At 45.0% G+C, this 18,045-nt stretch overlaps 1 protein-coding gene across 3 annotated transcripts in view; it reads left to right on the plus strand.

Annotated features, from left to right (window-relative positions):
* TTC28 (tetratricopeptide repeat domain 28) overlaps positions 1-18,045 on the plus strand; it is a 590,731-nt gene that overhangs the window by 488,460 nt on the left and 84,226 nt on the right. For all 3 annotated transcript variants that reach the window (XM_004283800.4, XM_033412749.2, XM_033412750.2), the window contains 5 exons: positions 41-564; positions 4,159-4,268; positions 5,995-6,124; positions 8,254-8,472; positions 10,668-10,833. In XM_004283800.4, coding sequence (XP_004283848.1) covers positions 41-564; positions 4,159-4,268; positions 5,995-6,124; positions 8,254-8,472; positions 10,668-10,833 — 1,149 coding nt within the window. The remainder of the gene's footprint in view (positions 1-40; positions 565-4,158; positions 4,269-5,994; positions 6,125-8,253; positions 8,473-10,667; positions 10,834-18,045) is intronic.

An 18,045-nucleotide genomic window follows, 5' to 3' on the forward strand; every position in this document is an offset into this window, starting at 1 on the left:
CAAAATAATATCATTGCTTTTCTGTCTACATCCCCCACAGGGCAATGGGGAGCTTGCAGCAAGCCCTTGTGTGCTTTGAAAAGAGGCTCGTGGTTGCCCATGAGCTCGGGGAGGCCTTCAATAAAGCCCAGGCCTATGGAGAGCTGGGAAGTCTGCACAGCCAATTAGGGAATTACGAACAAGCCATTTCCTGCCTTGAACGCCAGCTGAACATTGCTAGAGAGATGAAAGACCGAGCTCTGGAAAGTGATGCTGCCTGTGGCCTGGGGGGCGTTTACCAGCAGATGGGGGAATACGATACAGCCCTGCAGTACCACCAGCTGGATCTGCAGATAGCAGAGGAAACCAACAACCCCACGTGCCAGGGACGGGCCTATGGGAACCTGGGCCTGACCTACGAGTCCCTGGGCACCTTTGAGAGGGCTGTGGTCTATCAAGAACAGCACTTGAGCATCGCTGCACAGATGAACGACTTGGTGGCCAAGACGGTGTCTTATAGTAGCCTTGGAAGGACCCATCATGCTTTGCAGAACTATTCCCAGGCAGTCATGTACTTGCAGGAAGGTAAGTGAAAAGGTCTGTCACGGCTTCTCGGTCTACCCTGAGACTGAGCTCACAGTTTGCTCAGAAGGAGGTGTGCACGGTGTGAGTGGCCACCTCTGCATGGAGTGAGGATCTCAGAGACCACATCATCAGTTCAACTCCAAAACCATGGTGTCCCCCACTGGGTGTTCCTTAGTAGTACAAAGGCTTTCCACTGTCCAGGATGCATTACCCAGCCTGTCTCGCTCTGCTTGCCAGCTGTCCAAGGAGCTGACAGCCTCCTTGCTTTTCAGAGCCCTCTGCTGAGTAAAAAACACATTCTACACAAGGTCAAGTTAGATCTAATAGTGTACAAGTTAAGGGCCTGAATCAGAGGAAAAATGCGCAGCTGTTCTGGGCCCATTGTCCCTTTAGAAAATAAGCTGTATCAAATCTGTGTAGAAGTCCATTTCAATGTGGCAGCCGGGGTCTAATCCAGAAGCACCTGTCTGAGGGTCTCTCAAGCCATCAGCCAGGTTTCCTGGTGCTGGTTACCCACCGTGCTGGGCTGGTGCCACGGTAGGCTTATTTCAGGCAGGCCCAGAAAGTGACTGCTTCCCTCCCTCCCCTCTTTTTCACCCCCTCCCCCCACCCCCTCTCCTCTCCGGCAGGCTCCATGCAGTTACCTGCGCACAGTCAGGCCTTGGATGCTTCCTTCCTCACCAAGCAGGAGCCCCACAGCAGTGTGTTTGCCCTCCACCCCTTTGGAACCCTCCTCTGGAAAGCACTTCCTCTCACACGGGCACATGGCATCCTGTCATCCTGGGAGGGAAAAACAGCAGATACGGTGTTCTTGGCTCACTAGTAAAAGGAAATGGTTGCTGATTTCAAGCAAAAACTGTCATTTATAGTTTCCAAAATTTTTTGGCATACATAGTTTATCTAATTGGATTTCATTCTCATAGTAACCATGAGAGTTGTATCTTTTTATTCCCATTGGCAGCTAAGTGACCTGAGGCTCAGAGATTACAGTGGCTTGATCCTGACCATGCGGTCAGTCAGTGGTGGCATGGGGCTCAGCCCAGGTTTCCTGACCTCAGGAACCACACAAGACCTTGTATGCAGTTCTTTCAACCTCCCAAGAACAGAGCAGGGCTGGGGCAGTCATGTCCACGATTACTTCTGATCCCCAGCTGGAAGCTGGGAGAGAGGGAAGCAGCACATGAAGTGGAGAATGGGCCAGGGGCTGATGGTCGCTGTGGTCCTCTGCACAGACCAGGCTTGCTCTGGCCTGCAGGCTGAGAGATTACTGAGAGGCTAGAAGCCACTTCCCAGACATGATTTGGCTCCCACTCAGTGGGAGCTCTGCCTCAATGCATTAAATATGAGAGGTGGCTTTTGGTTTCCTGAAACTAGACTGGTAAAATTCTAACAGACTGGGGGCGATTTTCAATTGAATATGTGAAAACTATTAAATTCAGACCCAGTGTATGACAACCTTTCAACTGTGTTCTTTGGTACTTCCTGAAATGTTATTTTCATGAAGCAGCTGCTTTGCCTGAGATATTGTAACATAATTCTATACTTATGGAAAACTCTATTTTTACTGTTGTAATTTTAAGTCTTGCAGAGATCTAAATTCTTATCGCGCCATCTCCACAGTGTCTTTTTCGTGGATGTGCTCTACCAGAGAGTCTGGTGTACCTCGTGGACCTGACCAGATGCCTCTTTGCATAAGTTGTTTCAGGTGCAGGACACCTGGGAGGCCCTTTCTGAGTGCTCTGAGTTGGGTCTGCAGCCTCTTGAAGTGAGGGGACAGTTCAGTTGGAAACCACTTCGGTACTCTGTCTCCCTCCTGGCTTTCAGACAGGCCTGTGTACTAGCATCCTCCTGCCCACATGCAGTAGAATCTCACAGGCAGGCCTGGTCAGAGCCTTTGGAACAAGCTCTCTACGTGATTTGTATGGTTACCCGTGATAAAAACCACTGGTCTCATCCAGCTTCTTTTCTTTTTGCAACTGAAGAAAGGGAGGCTGGAGCAATTTAGTGACTTACCTGGAGTCATGTAACTAGTTTCTGGCAAACTAGGCTCCAGGAGGGCTGGATAGGTGGGTCAGATTCCTAAGAGGCAGAAGCAGGTAGGAACTGGGGAAGGACAGATACCATGTCTGTCCAGTGGGCTTTTAGCTCTTCATTGTTGAACTTTTGATTATGGGCCAGGGAGTGTCCTACACGCTGGGGATCTAGCAGGGAGCAAAGTCAAGTCCCGCCTTGCACAGAACATACCTTCTGGAGGAGCTGCCTCAATGACTTTGACTTCCAACTCAGAGGCCCAGGCCTAGCAGGGAGAGCTATATTGCTGAATGAATATGGTTAGCTTGTTGAAGGTTAAAACAACTGGTCTCCTCCTGGTTTTCACCCAAGAACCATTTCTTTTATTTCTATTCCTACTCTATGAAGTATTTTAAAATGTGAATAATTTGTAAATACATATTGTTTTTGTTACCCTGTGACATGATTTAAATTTAAACTGCTGTTTCTAAGTTTTCTGAGTTATGTGCATTTTGAGATGCATGATATTTTATGAGTTTGAACCCGAGTATCACTTTTATTAGTCTCTCAACTGACTCAGTTCCTTTTCGAAAGTCTGAAATTGTGTGGGCCCAGCATGCTCAGAGACAGGCTCCCATGCACCCTGAATTAGATTAGAAAGAAGAAGTCCTTCCTTGGTGTGTGCAGTTGTAGTGTGGGAGCTTTCCTGCTGTCTCTGCACAAGCTAACTCCTATGTACAGAGAGCAGGATAATGAGGGCAAAGTGATGCCGAGAACTGCTTAGTGGCCAATACAATAAATGGTTGCCTTCAGATTTGACTCCCACAAAGCTCTGGAGGTTGCTGATGTCCTGAAATCCAGAAGCTTCCTGTGAGTAAGTGACCCAAACTGCAGGTGCCTATCTGAAGGCCATTAGAATGAGAACAATCTCATTTAAAGCTTTCAACTCATAATAGCTCTTGCTCTGCAACCCCGCTGAGTCACATCAAAGTCTCAGCCTTAAAGGAAAGGCAGATTGGATGCGAAATGCCTCAGCGGCCTCAGTAACAGAAGGCAGGGTCAGGCGGTGTGAGCATTCTGCTTCCAGGAGGACATCTGATGTGTCTCTCGTCAACACTGATTGGATGCTGTGCACATGTGATAGGAAAGAGTAGTAGCTGGGCTTCTGTACTTGACTATGGAACTTTCAAGAAAGACTTTTGCCAGCCAGAGAATTGGGTTAGGTAAACTTATAGGCCAGGAGTTTTCATTTGCAAAGCTAGGGATTTCACAGCTGGGAGGGCTGCCAGTTAGGTTCCATTTGTTTCAGTGTTTCTGCCTGCCCTGCAAACCTGTCTCCTGCTGATAGCCATCACCTGAGCTCTTGCTGGGGCAACTTGGAGTGACCTGGAAAGGTCACTACCAACACAGAATTTGAAAAAAATGCTTACTCTGCCCTGGCTGATTCTGCTTTTGTCCTGCATTTTAACTAGCTGCGTTGCTAACACTCTTCATATACACCTGAGCCAGAGTTATGCTCCAGAACTCCTTGGCAGGATGGAATTGTCTTTTATGTGTCCTCAAAATTTCTCTATCTGAATTCAGGTTTAAGGTTAGCAGAGCAGCTGGGCCGAAGAGAAGATGAAGCCAAAATTCGCCATGGTCTTGGCCTCTCCCTTTGGGCGAGTGGGAACCTGGAGGAAGCCCAACATCAGGTGAGCAGGAGAACCCTGTCCTGAGTGGATTTTGTTTCTAGAAGCATGGAAGACCTTGGGATTACTATCCTAGTAGTGATGACGTTTGCTAGAGGGTGTTGACCTGTGCTCTTGGGTTTGACATACAAGATTTCCAGCCTGTATCAGCCCAGAAGTGTTGAACCATAGTAAAGACTCTTACTCACTTGTATGACAGATTTCTCAATAATTTCTTTGGAATTCTTGTATTATGTGCTATTGTTCCTCATTAAACCTTAATATGAAATTATATACATTTTATGACAGAAGTAAATAATCCAAGAATTCATAATTATTGGATTTACTGTCTTTGTGGGTTTCTAGTTATATCACTAGATGCTTCTCTCCCCTCTTCCTCTCCCTCCCTTCTCTCTCTCTCTCTCTCTCTCTCTCTCTCTCTCTCTCTCTCTCTCTCACACACACACACACACACACACACACACACACACACAAAGTTCATGTTTCTGCATGCACACAAATAGTTGAAGAGAAACCTGCTCTGTGCCGGCTCTGCAAATTAGAAAGATCCCTGGAATTATGGGTTCCTCTGTCAGGTTGGAGGAATTGTGAGATGGCATCTAAAATCACACTCTCAACTGCTTAGGCAGCGCTTGCTGTGGAGGGTGCTGTGCTAGCAAAGGGGGCCAGGGATTGGTGAACCCAGGCTCCTGTCGTAGGTGCTCACAGGGAGTGAGGACATGATATGCTTGAACTTGTGCCACAGCATCCTGGGATGTTATGACGTTTTACAATTTAAAGAATTAATTCTCTAGTTTTCTGGTTTCAAAAATTAAAGTTTGTACTGATATAGTGATTTATAGTTTTCAAAGTACTTTCACTGACTGGATTTATTCCTTAATAACCCTGTGAGGTAGAGTGATAACCATCCCTTTACAGAGAAAAAACTGAGGTTCCGAATCTTACCAAAAGTCACCCCGCAAATTAGTGGCAGGGTTGGGAATACATTCCTCTCTCCTAGTCTAAGTCCCTTAGCCTTAGAATTCTATTCTTTAAATTTGCATGAATTAAAAATTTGATACTGTTTCCACATATAAATATCAGAGAAAGGCCTTGTCCCATTGACCTTGTGGTCCCCTTAGAGCAGCAGGACAGTGTCTCCTTAGGAGTGTCGTGTATCTGGTCCCAGGGTGTGCCTGTGAGTGGATGTGGCTCCCTGGAGCACTGCTGTGCAGAGCAGCATCTGGTTCAGCTGAACTGCCTGCAAGAAGCCTTCCTCCTGAGAGCGCGGCTGCCGTCAGGGTTTCCCCCCAGCCTCAGGCGTCTCCTGCCTGGCTCCCCCTCACCTGCTCCAGTTCCAGCCCTTCTGTACTGTGAGGCGTTGGGGTGGTGAATTACTTGATGACAAGAGGAGAGGCTTTTCGTTTGTTTTAATCAAAATCAGCACTTGATCGCGTTCATAGCTGATTTTTTTCCACAAGTTTCAGACTATGAGTCTATAACCCCTGTCTTTTAGATCCCCTTGTCTGTCAAAAATTGATTACACAAACTATAATTTACTGAGTAGGATCTAATTGGTGCCTTTTCAGGTCCACAAAGACCTACCTGGAAAAAAAGATTCATCCTTTCAAATCTCTTAAAACAATTTTTCTGTTGTGTACCAAGATGTGAGCAAAAATTGTCCCTAGTCGGTGAACAGCTAGACAGTGGTTTCTAGAAAACAGATAACGTTCTTTTCCCCTCCTTGCAGCTCTATAGAGCATCAGCCTTGTTTGAAACGATCCGACACGAAGTGCAGCTGAGCACGGACTACAAGCTCTCCCTCTTTGACCTGCAGACATCCTCCTACCAGGCCTTGCAGCGAGTGCTCGTCAGCCTCGGTGAGAGCAGCGGGGGTTCCCACCTTGTGTGCATGCACCCCTGTGTCTGAGTCGTTTCGTGAGTGCTGTGATGAAATATGATTTGTTGTCACAGCAGACTGAAGCCACAACCACAGCGCAGCCATTGAACATTCGTTCGTTCAAGCAATGAATATTTGTGTGTGCCTAGTGCCAGTCAAGAAGTCCCAGTTCCTGACCTCTAGAAGCTCTTAGCCTATCAGGAGACAGAAGTCGGGAGCCCAGGAGGGTGTGATTGGCACTAGAGTAAAAGGGACTCGGGTGCTGTGGGAACGAAGTGGCTTGGCAGACAGACCCAGGAGCCAGAGAAGGTGTCCTGGAGACAGGGATGCTTGAAGCAGGTGCTTCCACCAGGTTCCCTCTGCCCATTAGTACCTGGGGGCAGGTACCTGAGAAGACACTGGTCTCTTCCTGTTTTACTGCCACACATCTTTTAATGTTGCTGTCTAATAAATGTTTGTACTGTCTGCCCCCAAGGCTGTGACATAGTCAGTGACAACGCTCCCAGGCCTGTGGGCTGCATTGCACTGGGACAGTATCCACCTTCCCTTACCCGGGCCTTAACTGTTTCAGCCACCCTATTCCAGCAACCCCGTCCTCTCCCTCTCCTCAGGGCTGTCCATCTCTGCAGACCATTTTCCCCAACCCAGAACTTGGGTTAAGGAGGTATTCATTGGAATTAACAATGTCTTTGAAGTTGGATGTTGAGGCCTTATCAATAACCTGTCCTTTGCTTTATGGGTATGAATACTCAAATTTCCCCTTGAAAAATGTATCTATTAACTGTGCTCATTGCCTGCGATTACAGTTTATTATCTGCTATAATCACAGTGTTAAGTCTGTCTAGCACTTTGGGGCCAATTTTCCAATGTGTACAGAAATCGTCCCTGCTGTTCCAGTTAATAACTTAATAGGGTAAAAGAAGACATTTGCATACACACATACAAATCCCCGCTTTCTACTGATACTCAGACTGTAGGAAGCAGGGCATCCTTGAAGGGCTTTGGGGCTGCAGCATCTGGTCTCCTGCCTCTGCCTGCCCTCTCTTTGGACCCTAGTTCTAGCAACTCTTCCATTTGTATATTTATGATGTAAGCAGATCCTTTGCATTGTGTTCCTTCTAATAATCCTAACTTGAAAGGATGTTGCTTTATCTTTTGTGCTCTCATATTTGAGCATTAGCTTTTAAACTAGATTACAGACTAGTTTCTTAGATGAAGTGGGATTAGAGGTTGGATCCAAAGACTGAGGAAAAGCTTGAAAGAGAGAAGCAGTTTCATAGGATTAGAGACCTCAGAGGTTTGAACCCTTTGCCCATGGGAATGAGAAGAGACGAGAAGCAAGTGTATGGGAGCCCAGAATGGAATGAGGTATCAGCTCTAGTGATTATAATGTCACTTGTTATATATACTGTGCTTTGAATAATGCCTACCACCCACCTCCACATATAGGGCCTCGTTTAGTCTTTGAGATAGGCAAGACAGCTATTGGGATTCCTTGTTTTCAGTAAACAGGGGAAAGGCACACTGAGCAGATGGACCAGCATGTGTGAGGGCACAGAGGTATAATTTGGTGGAAAATGTGGAAACAGGGCTGGGCAATGTGATGCACAGAGGGGCTGCATCGAGGAGAGATAGAAAGGTGGTCAAGAGCCATGTCCTAGAGGGCTCATCTGCCAAGGCCAAATCAGAATCCAAGCTGAGCAAGGAAGTGAGAGGGTAACCAGAGCGCAGAACATCAGGTCCAAAGAGCCAAGTGAATGGGGTCAGAAGCCAGGAGGCCGGGGAGTAACTCAGGATGTGGGGGGAGAGTGGGCAGGGCTGAGGATGGCTGCTCTGAACAGTCAGCTTTCCTGTGGTGTGGCTGCCAGACAGGGAAGCCTGGTGGCTTACGGTGGGGTGGAATCTGAAAATGTGGGGTTTGAGTAGAGTGGTCACTGCACCTGTCATCTGAGGCAGGGGGTTGAATTTGAAACAGTCTCATTGAGAGTCTGCCACACGTTGGCGTGGAGAGGCAGTGGGGTTTCTGCCTGCCCGGGGTCTCTGTACCTGATAACCCTCTCTGATAATCATACTCCCCGTGGACTCCCAGCCTATCCCTTTGTCTCCTAGGCCATCATGATGAAGCCCTGGCCGTGGCAGAAAGAGGACGGACAAGGGCGTTTGCAGATCTCCTGGTAGAACGGCAGACAGGACAGCAGGACTCCGACCCCTACTCCCCAGTCACTATTGATCAGATCTTAGAGATGGTTAATGGCCAGAGGGGACTAGTGCTTTACTATTCCCTGGCTGCGGGCTACCTGTACAGCTGGCTGCTTGCTCCTGGGGCAGGTAAGATCTCTTTTTGTGGGAACAGGGCAATTAAGACACTAGGTTGTGAAAGTCTAGTGAATAGAGGTGGGAGAGGTGCATTACCATAGATCAGATCAAGGAGCTAATGTCGGCTTTCAGCAAATCTTCCGCCACGTGGTAGTCCGTGGTGGGGCATTCAATTAATAAGACAGCCCAGCTTTCTCATTCCCCCAAGAAATCACGGCTCCTCGCTGGTGAATGTGGAAGCATTTATCAAGGACGACTAAGAGCAGGAGGATTAATTTCACCAGCAGCCCTATTTTTAGGCAGCTGTTGTTCATTAGCTAATAAAGTAATAAGTCCGAATGAGTTCTTTCTAGATATGATTTAATAATTGTGACCCTTTGTCATGGTACAGTTAAAGAGACTAAAATGATAATGGCAACTCTGTCACAGTATATAAATGAAGTCTTATGCTTGAAATTTCTGAGTTTAGCAAAACCCATTTTTAACCAGTTCATTTGTAAATCTATTTCAGAAGTAAAAATCCCCTTTGATTAAATCAGGATTAAATGTTCAGGCTTTAACAGTTTCACTAAATACAGAACCACTAATTAGCTGTTAGGGCCATATTTTTTGCATAACAAAATGCTGATGGTTTTACCATGCTGGAGACACACCAGATCCAATTAGAGTTTATTGACTGGGGAAGTGGATCTTATAATTGGGAATCTTGAAGAATGGGCTTCTTGAATATCTGTAAGCCAATTTCAAAAAGTTCAACTGCCAAGGAGAACTGACAAGATTTTCTTGATTACGTTTCTGTCCCTTTGATTTAAAAAGAAAATGATGGCTGGATGACAGATCTGAGATGCTTCCTGGGTTCTGATTACATTCTGAGAATGCCTGTATGTTCTGTGCTTCAGCCTCACTTTTTTTTTTTTTTTTTTTCGCGGTACGTGGGCCTCTCACTGCTGTGGCCTCTCCCGTCGCGGAGCACAGGCTCCGGACGCACAGGCTCAGCGGCCATGGCTCACGGGCCCAGCCACTCCGCGGCATGTGGGATCCTCCCGGACCAGGGCACGAACCCGTGTTCCCTGCATCGGCAGGCGGACTCTCAACCACTGTGCCACCAGGGAAGCCCCAGCCTCACTTTTTATAATTTTACCCTTAATTCCATGTTTTTTATGGGCTTTCCGTAAAGAACATTCTTGCCTCTGACCTTTTTATGCTAAAGGTTTTAAGTTGTGGTGTTCATGATGACTTGGTGGGCGTCGTGCACTGTGGGATGAATCCCTGTGTATCCCAGCCCCCGGAGGGCCCTGACGCTCAGGAGGACACAGCTGATGATGGAGGCATTGAGCTCTTTCTCTTGGTGGTTGTTATGTTTTGGGAACATGATTTGACAGGTGGTATATCCAAATCCCTGTAACAATGAGCCATGTATAATGAGGTTTCTATTGTTTCTCTTTCCATTTCTCTTTGCTCTTAATGAGACTCTGAAGCTTTCACCAGGGCTTTAATCCAATCAGAGAGGACCAGCATTTTCCAGGGCTGACATACCTCATCACCATTTGAGAATATGTCCTGTGTTTATTGCTAGAAAACCACTACGGATTGCCTCAGTTTCATACAGCTATCATTTTTTGCTCCTTTAATCCATTAATGACCATTGACCAGTTGGTCTTATTTAAAGATGGTTTAAAATTTTTTTATCTGGCCTTTACACTACATATTTATTTTGATTTGCTTTTGTGAAACGAAAGGTCTTTGAGTAACAAAGACTAGCTAGCTTTGGCTAGCTATATTTTTTGTCAGGAGTTCAGTTTCTGAGGAGAATGCACCATGGCATGCTCATGCACTATTCCTGAAAGGAAACTTTCCCTGTTTGGTGCTTCTGAGAAGCATCTATTTTGAAATACGTGAACTGATGTGAACTAATCATCATTCCAGGAGCTTCTGAATATATGTCGTCAAAATCAAAAGCCCTGTCTTGAATTCCCTGTTTTCAAGCACCAAACCTTCTGGTGAAAGCTGTAAAAAGCATACTGACCAGACTTCTGAAAGCCCTCTTGACACCTTGGATTTCAGGATTTCTTCACATGGTTTGGAGGACAGCATGCTTGTCAAAGAGGTCACATAGCATCGACCTTGCTGCCCACTGTCCTCCGCCTTCCCTTCCCCCACCCCAAACATGTATAATGTTGGCTGTGCCTGTGCCTGTCTTGTTTCAGGGATTCTGAAGTTTCACGAACACTACCTGGGAGACAACACGGTGGAAAACTCCAGTGAATTCCAGGCTGGCAGCAGCACAGCCCTTCCAACAGCCACCAGCTCGGCCCTAGAGCAGCACATCGCCAGCGTCCGGGAGGCCCTGGGTGTGGAATCTTACTACTCAAGGCAAGTAGTGCGGTGCTCCCAATCCTACCTTCAGATATAATCTCAGGGGTTTTCGTTTGTTTTCTCTTTTGTAAACGTCCTACTTGAGCTAATGGAAGAAATCTTCTAGAATTCACACATTGTGCTCAGTCTATTCACAGTTGCTGCAGCAGAAACAAATACATGTCTCTGGAGTGCAAACCCCTCAGCAGGATGTCTGTATTATTTTTGGTAATTTCCTTTCAGACAAGGAAGGGCCTTATCAGACATGCCCATTTTCTAAGATGGGTTTGTAGAATGTTTAAACATAAACACGACTTCGAATTTAACATATTAGCTAATTAAAATTGAGCTGCTTTTTTGGTGATAAACAGATTCATGATGAGTTTGTTTGTACTATAGCCGAACGCCTGTTTGAGAATGTATTACCAGTGACAGGATCTGTGCGTTGAGGGGCTGAGGTGAAGGAAGTTGAACTCCCAATATCGAGGATGGGGAGGAAAATTGCTTTTTTGCAAATATTTTAAAAGTTATATACTCATGGAAATGTCTTATCGTGATTGGCTATTTTATATATAGAAAATAATTTACACAAGCACCCTGCTTCTGGGAAAATGGAGAGAAGAGAGTCCCTTAGAGCTGGGTCATAGCCAGATTTCCCAGGCATCTCAGTCCCCCATCCTGTGATTAACAAATGTTGAGAAGATCCGTGTCAGAAAATCTGCTGTGTGAACTGGTGTCAGGTCCCAAGGACATCTGCTTTTCTCTTGAATGATTTCTTTTGTAATCATGAAAATCCTAAGATATCGCTGTGATTTCTTTAGAGATGCTTAACTCAGACTCCCCGAGTGTGTGGTAGTCATTGCCAGCAGCTGGATTGATCTTTGGGTGTTTATGAAGTCTAAGATAAGCTCTTAGATGAAAGGTAACCATTCGATAATGGAATGTCAAGGCAGGAAGGGGCTCTGGTGGTCATCTAGGCCAACTCCTTATTCGGCACCGAAATGGGACTTGCCGACAGTGAGTGTCAGAGCTGGGATCAAAACAATCTAGATCTCACCCAGACTCCCGGGCCGGTGCTTGTTCTGCTTTTAATTATCAAAATTAATATCATACTTGAGACAATAGCCAAAGCATGTAAGAATGTCATCTCTAGCTTCTGTTTTTATGAAGCATGAACAGGCGTCAGCCACATGCACACACTGTTGTCCTATTTCTCCCACGGCTGCCGTGCGTCCTGGAGCATCCCTATCCTTAACACTGGGTAATGGTGTGGTGTTCACAGGGGCTTCACAGTGTGGGAACCCCACGAACTTGGAAAGTAAGGCTACTCCCTGAGATTTAATTATAAATGACCATAAAATAGGTTAGGCCAGGGGTACACAGAACTGCTTCAGCAGACAGAAAGGCACTTAGGCTAGTCTGACTAATCTGTAACCTGATCAAAGGTATTGCATATCCAAAGCGAGTGTTAGAGGGGAGGGGATGGCCAGCAGTAGAAACACAAAAAAAGGGAGCAAAAGCAGGGCAGACTGTAGCAGTGCCCATTTCTGACACTGTGAAAAGGGGGAGAGAATCTTGGCTAAGGGACTCCAAGTCCCATTGGAAGGCTGTTCTTGTGGTGGACTTTGCTGTCATTATGCTCTCATCCTTCCTGCCTTCCCTCCCTTCTACAAATATTTGAGTGTCTGCTATATGCTGTGTCTACTAGAGATGGGGGAAAGAGTGATGAATGAGGCAGGAATAGCTCCTGCTCTCAGGGAACTGAAAGAAAGTAGACACAGAGCATATACAGTCTAGTAATGAAAATCATTGTAAGTGTTTAAATGAAAATGCAGGGCGTAGTGAAAATGTATAAGCAGGGGTGGGGAAACCTATACTGGAAGTTGGGGAGGCTTCCTTGAGGAGGGGGTTTTTGAGCTGAGCTCAGAAGGATGATGAGAAATAAAGTAAATGACGGCCACCCCAGGCAGGATGTGCAAGGTCTGCAGGAGGAGACCTCTCAGGCTATCCCCGTCCCTTCCTTGTTCAGGCCTCTGCTTTCTGGTTATCATTTGGTTTCTCATGACATATACTTGCAGATATAAAATGTACCTAACAAACTGGCATTCTGGTTTGTACCACTCTGCGACCTTGGTTAATGAAAATGAGCTCCCAAGAGGCAAAGCCTCTTTGAGCACATTAACAACAGCAGGTTTTCAAGCTTGTAAGGCCACAGTCCAGAGCTTGAACTGAGATGAAATTGTGAAGGGACCCGGCTGTGCGATACCTGCCATCTGAAACCCTGCCCGTGTAGAGGTGCGCTTCTCTCTTACTGCAGCGTGGTGGCCACAGCCAGGGCATTGCAGTCCACACAAACCACTGAGAGGACTCAGTCTGTGTGAAAATACAGATTTCTCTTGATCCCAATTTTCATGTACCTAGGTTAAAATTCATCATGAGAAGGAAGGGGGTTACCCTTTGACTCTTCCCAGCACCCCTCCTGTTGGACACCATGGTTTAACTCCAAACCATGGTGCCTCAGCAGTTCTTTTTTTTTTTTTTTTTTGTGGTACGCGGGCCTCTCACCGTCGCAGCCTCTCCCATTGCGGAGCACAGGCTCCAGACGCACAGGCTCAACAACCATGGCTCACGGGCCCAGCCGCTCCGCGGCATGTGAAATCCTCCCGGACCGGGGCACGAACCCGTATCCCCTGCATCGGCAGGCGGACTCTCAACCACTGGGCCACCAGGGAAGCCCTCAGCAGTTCTTTTATATGATACTGGAGGTTGACTAAGTTTGCTTCCTGGTGCCTTCTGAATTAAAAAAATGACTTTTGGGTTATAGTTCAGCTCTTCTTCAATGGCAGGGAGAGAGGAAGCACTGTAACTTGCTTCTGTTTAATCTTTTCCCTTAATCTTTTCCCCTCTACCTTGTACAGAAAGCTCACAAGTTGGGATGAGTCCTCAGAGGTCTCTAGGATGTTGAGTGGCTTGTTGCTCAGGATGAATTTGGAGGGCTGCCCTCAGTAGCTTCGATCCCCAGTTTGAAAGGCAGAAGTGAGGTCTTTCCTGTTGCTTTGGACTAGTCTTATTAGAAATTGGTTCATCTTTTGTGAACTTAAACTCAAGTTCTTGATTATGATATTAAAACTGAATACTTTAGTGGCATGGTTTGAATTCACTAAAGTGGAGTTTTTTGTGAGACTGGCTTCTGCCTCAGTTTCAAGAAAACATTTCAATGACAGCTAAATTATTTTTCATCTGTAAAATTAGTAAATATTTTTAAAGTGTGGATGCAGTGAACAGTCTCATACTCTAGGGATATAAATTGGTTTAGCCTTTCTAAAAATAATTTGCCAATAGTATGAGAAATCTTAAAAATGGGCCTTTCGACCCCAAAATTCTCATTTTAGAAATGGAGTAAAGATGTATACATAGGAATATTTATAATAGTTCTATATATTATAGAAGAAAACAACTGAAATATCCATAATTATTGAATGTTAAATTATTTTATATCAATATAATATTATTTATATCAATATAATATTATGTTGTAATTAAAAACATGTTTACAGAGAATTTTTAAGCACATAGTCAAATATTTGTGACAAAATAGTAAGTGAAAAAATAAGATTAGAATTATTGTATATAGTATAATTCAAATTTTGTAATATATACAAAATACTGATATGAAAAGTAAGAAAAAGTCCTTGGAAGGAAATAGCCCATAGTGTTAGGGGCAATTACAGGTGGATGATGGAATTATAGATGCTTGGTATTTTATTCTTTGTACTTTTCCTTATTTTCAGTTTTTTAACAATGAACATGTATTATTTTTAAAGTCAAAAATAAATAGCCATGTATAAACAACTCTGCAGTTCAAAGAGAAAAAAAGAAGCCTTTCTGTAATTTCAATTTACAGAGAATAAAATCCAAGTTCTGGAGCCTGACACCACGATCTAGTTGTAGGAGGGCAATCTGGGTTTCTTTTCTGTTCTTGCCTCTTCGTGAGCGCCATGCTCCAGCTACCACACCTTCCTCTCTGTTGTCTAAATGTACCCTGTGACTCCCCCCTCCACTCTAGCTCAGGCATGTTTAACCTCTGGATCTGTAGCTGCAGCTGCCCACTAACCAAAGCTGTCTCGGTATTTTCCAGGTATCTCTAGTCTAATATATCTAAAGGCCAACTATTTCTCCCCCAAATCAGTCACTCTAATGCACCACATTAGCAGATCTTGAGTTCTCCTTAGACAGTTTGGACCATGTGTCTTTCTCAAATGCAAACCTCCTGCCCCTGGCTGTGGGGTGACACCACCCTCCATGGCCATACAGCATCTGGCCCCTTCGAACCTCTCCAGCCTGTTTCTAGGGGTTTTTGGGTCAAAGTTCTCCCTGAACCACTGCTGCTACCTCCCCTCTGCCCTTTCTGCTCCCTCTCATGGCCTTCCAGTCCCCTTCAGTCAGAGTGACCTTTCATAGATGTATTGGGACTGTTTCCTTTTTTTCCCACCCATCCCAGAGCTCCCCCATCACACTTTATCCCTTCAAAGGTTCTGATGGTCTTCAGACTCCAGCTCACATTCCTCACACTGGCCTGTAAGCCCATGTGATCTGGCTTCTGTCTGCCCCTTGAATGACACCTCTAGTTCTTCAGTTTGGCATCTCCCTGTGGCTGCCCCAGCCTCCATTCACTGCCTAGGGTAAATCAAGGGCTTTCCCATCTTAAAGTTTTGCACATGCCCTTCCTTCTCTCTGTAAAGTTCTGCCCACGGCTCTTGGTATGACTGGTTCCTTCTCATCCTTCAAGTTCCTACTTAAATGATAGCTCCTCAAAAAGGACTTTCAGAAGCTTCACTGTCACGTTTATTCACCTCTTCATACCCAGGCCCTCAGGCAGTCCTGCAACATAGTAGATGTTTATTAAAAGTTTGTGTGAACAGCCAACTGATTCTGTGAATGAAGTACTTCTCCCTTCTCCCAGAACTGTCCTTCTACTTTTCCTGTAGACAGTCTAATCTCCCTTTAGATCCCTGTTCAAATCTCACACTGTTTTTATCAGGACCACCCAATCCCTGTAAGTCTAAATCAGTCTTTGCTGTTCTCTGTGGTCGCTACCAATAGCAATTATTTCATTCTACCTTGTTTCATAATCACCTGATTTGTGTGTCTTCCCAAGCAGATGGTGATGCCATGGAGAGCAGGTGCAGTGTCCTTCTCTCTGAATTCTCACTGTCTAACACAGTGCCTGGCCCACAGTGAGACATCAGTGAATTTGAAATTTAGTCACCAGAAGGTGTGCTGTGAGCAGACTCTGTGCTTATGCTGGGCTGGCTCACTGATTCTCTTTTTCTTGTGGATGTAAAGTACACAGTGTGCCCCTAGAAATTGAGTCTTGGTGCCTGGGGGAACACCTTCATTCAATTACCCACAGTCTGGCCATGATATCCTTGTTATTCTGCAGACCATTTTTGCTGTCCTTAACGGCATCTTGCTGCTAAAAGGAAGTACAGTGCTACAAAGGAGTTTCTGAAAATGGATTTAAAATAAAAGAACTGCTTTTATTAAGTGTTTAATAAGAACTTCCAGTCCCTTCCTCCCAGATCAAAAGAGGCATAGATTGAAACCACCATATAGAATACGAAACTCCCATAAGAGAGATGTTATGAATTTCAGAGCACATCTTCAACTTTTAATTCTGATATTTAGCCAGAGTCTTGCTGCTTCCTGGCCACCTGGGATGGCGCAGTGGCACTTTGGGGAAGCTAAGCTGACTGGTTAGAGCACTAGCAGGGCCGTGTTCAGTGGTAGGTCTGGTCTGAAAGGTGTGCTTCCTCGGGGGTTCTAAATAAATTGCAATTGTAGACTGCCCTGATAATAAGGTAAATATTCCTTCATTGTAAATGAATATGAAACCTTGATAAACTATAGCTGTTAACGATTTTTTTCTTTTGGTGCTTTTCTATATTGCTAAATTTTCTACAGTGAAAGTTATTTTTATAATCAAATGTATTTTCTTATTTCAAAACACGTATTAATTTAGATTGCACCAATTCATAAATGCTGATGACTCCAGTTGGTTCTAGCCTGATAACACAGGGCAACTGTTAACAAGTCTGACAATCCCAAGTGTTGGAGGAGATGTGGGTCCACAGGGAATATTATATGTGGCTGGGAAGAAAGTAAATCGGCATGATGCCTTGGAAGATGGTTTGGCATCACCGTCTGAGCTGCGTATTTGCATACCCTTTGACCCAGGTACACACCTTAGGTGTAATATCCAAGAGAGGCTCTTGTACATGAGCAAGAATTTTCAGAGCTTCACTGTAAACGATAGCAAAGTCCTGGAAACCCCCACATGCCATCAGTGAGAGAATGGATGAGCAGTTAGTCCCCAAATGGAATATTAGGCAGCAGACAAAAGAGATGAGTCATAGTGAACCCCAAAATGTGCCTAAATCTTAGAAGTATAATGTTAAGTGAAAAAGTAGGTCCCAAAATACTACCTATAGGATGACATCCTTTTGATAGAGTTAAATAAAATAAAAATATACTTTTAGGAATATAGCTAGATGCAATAAAACTTGTGTGGAAAGGACAGGTAGGGAATGATGGCCATGGGATTTGGGATGGCAGTAGCCTTAGTCTGGGATGGGGAGGATGGGCTCTGGGGGAGGCAACAAATGATTAGATGTCAGTTATTCTCTGTTTTTTGTTTTGGCTGGTGGGTTTGTGAGTACTTATTACATTATTAAAAATTACTCAATAAATACATGAAAACAGGCTGTTCATTGATCAATGATGAACCAAAGATTATGATTAATTCAGTTCCAAAGAGATTTCCCACCCGCCATCTCCACTAAAAGAGGAAAAAAAAAAACACGTTTTTTTTTAAACAAATGAATTGCAAAAGCAAGATTGCAACTAGGACACATTTAGTGGATATAAATGGATACTTGATAAACTGATTTAAATTATTTGTATCTGTTCTTTTAAGCAAGTACCCAAGCACTGGTCATTGCTACATCGTTGGTTTATTTTAAATTACAGTGCGCCTTTGAAAGTTTAAAACTATATTTACGGGACTTCCCTGGTGGCGCAGTGGTTAAGAATCCGCCTGCCAACGCAGGGGACACGGGTTTGAGCCCTGGTCCGGGAAAATCCCACATGCCGTGGAGCAACTAAGTCTGTGCGCCACAACTACTAAGCCTGCGCTTTAGAGCCTGCGAACCAGAACTACTGAAGCCTGCA

Source organism: Orcinus orca, chromosome 15 (genome assembly GCF_937001465.1).
Source record: "Orcinus orca chromosome 15, mOrcOrc1.1, whole genome shotgun sequence".
Lineage (NCBI taxonomy): Eukaryota > Metazoa > Chordata > Mammalia > Artiodactyla > Delphinidae > Orcinus > Orcinus orca.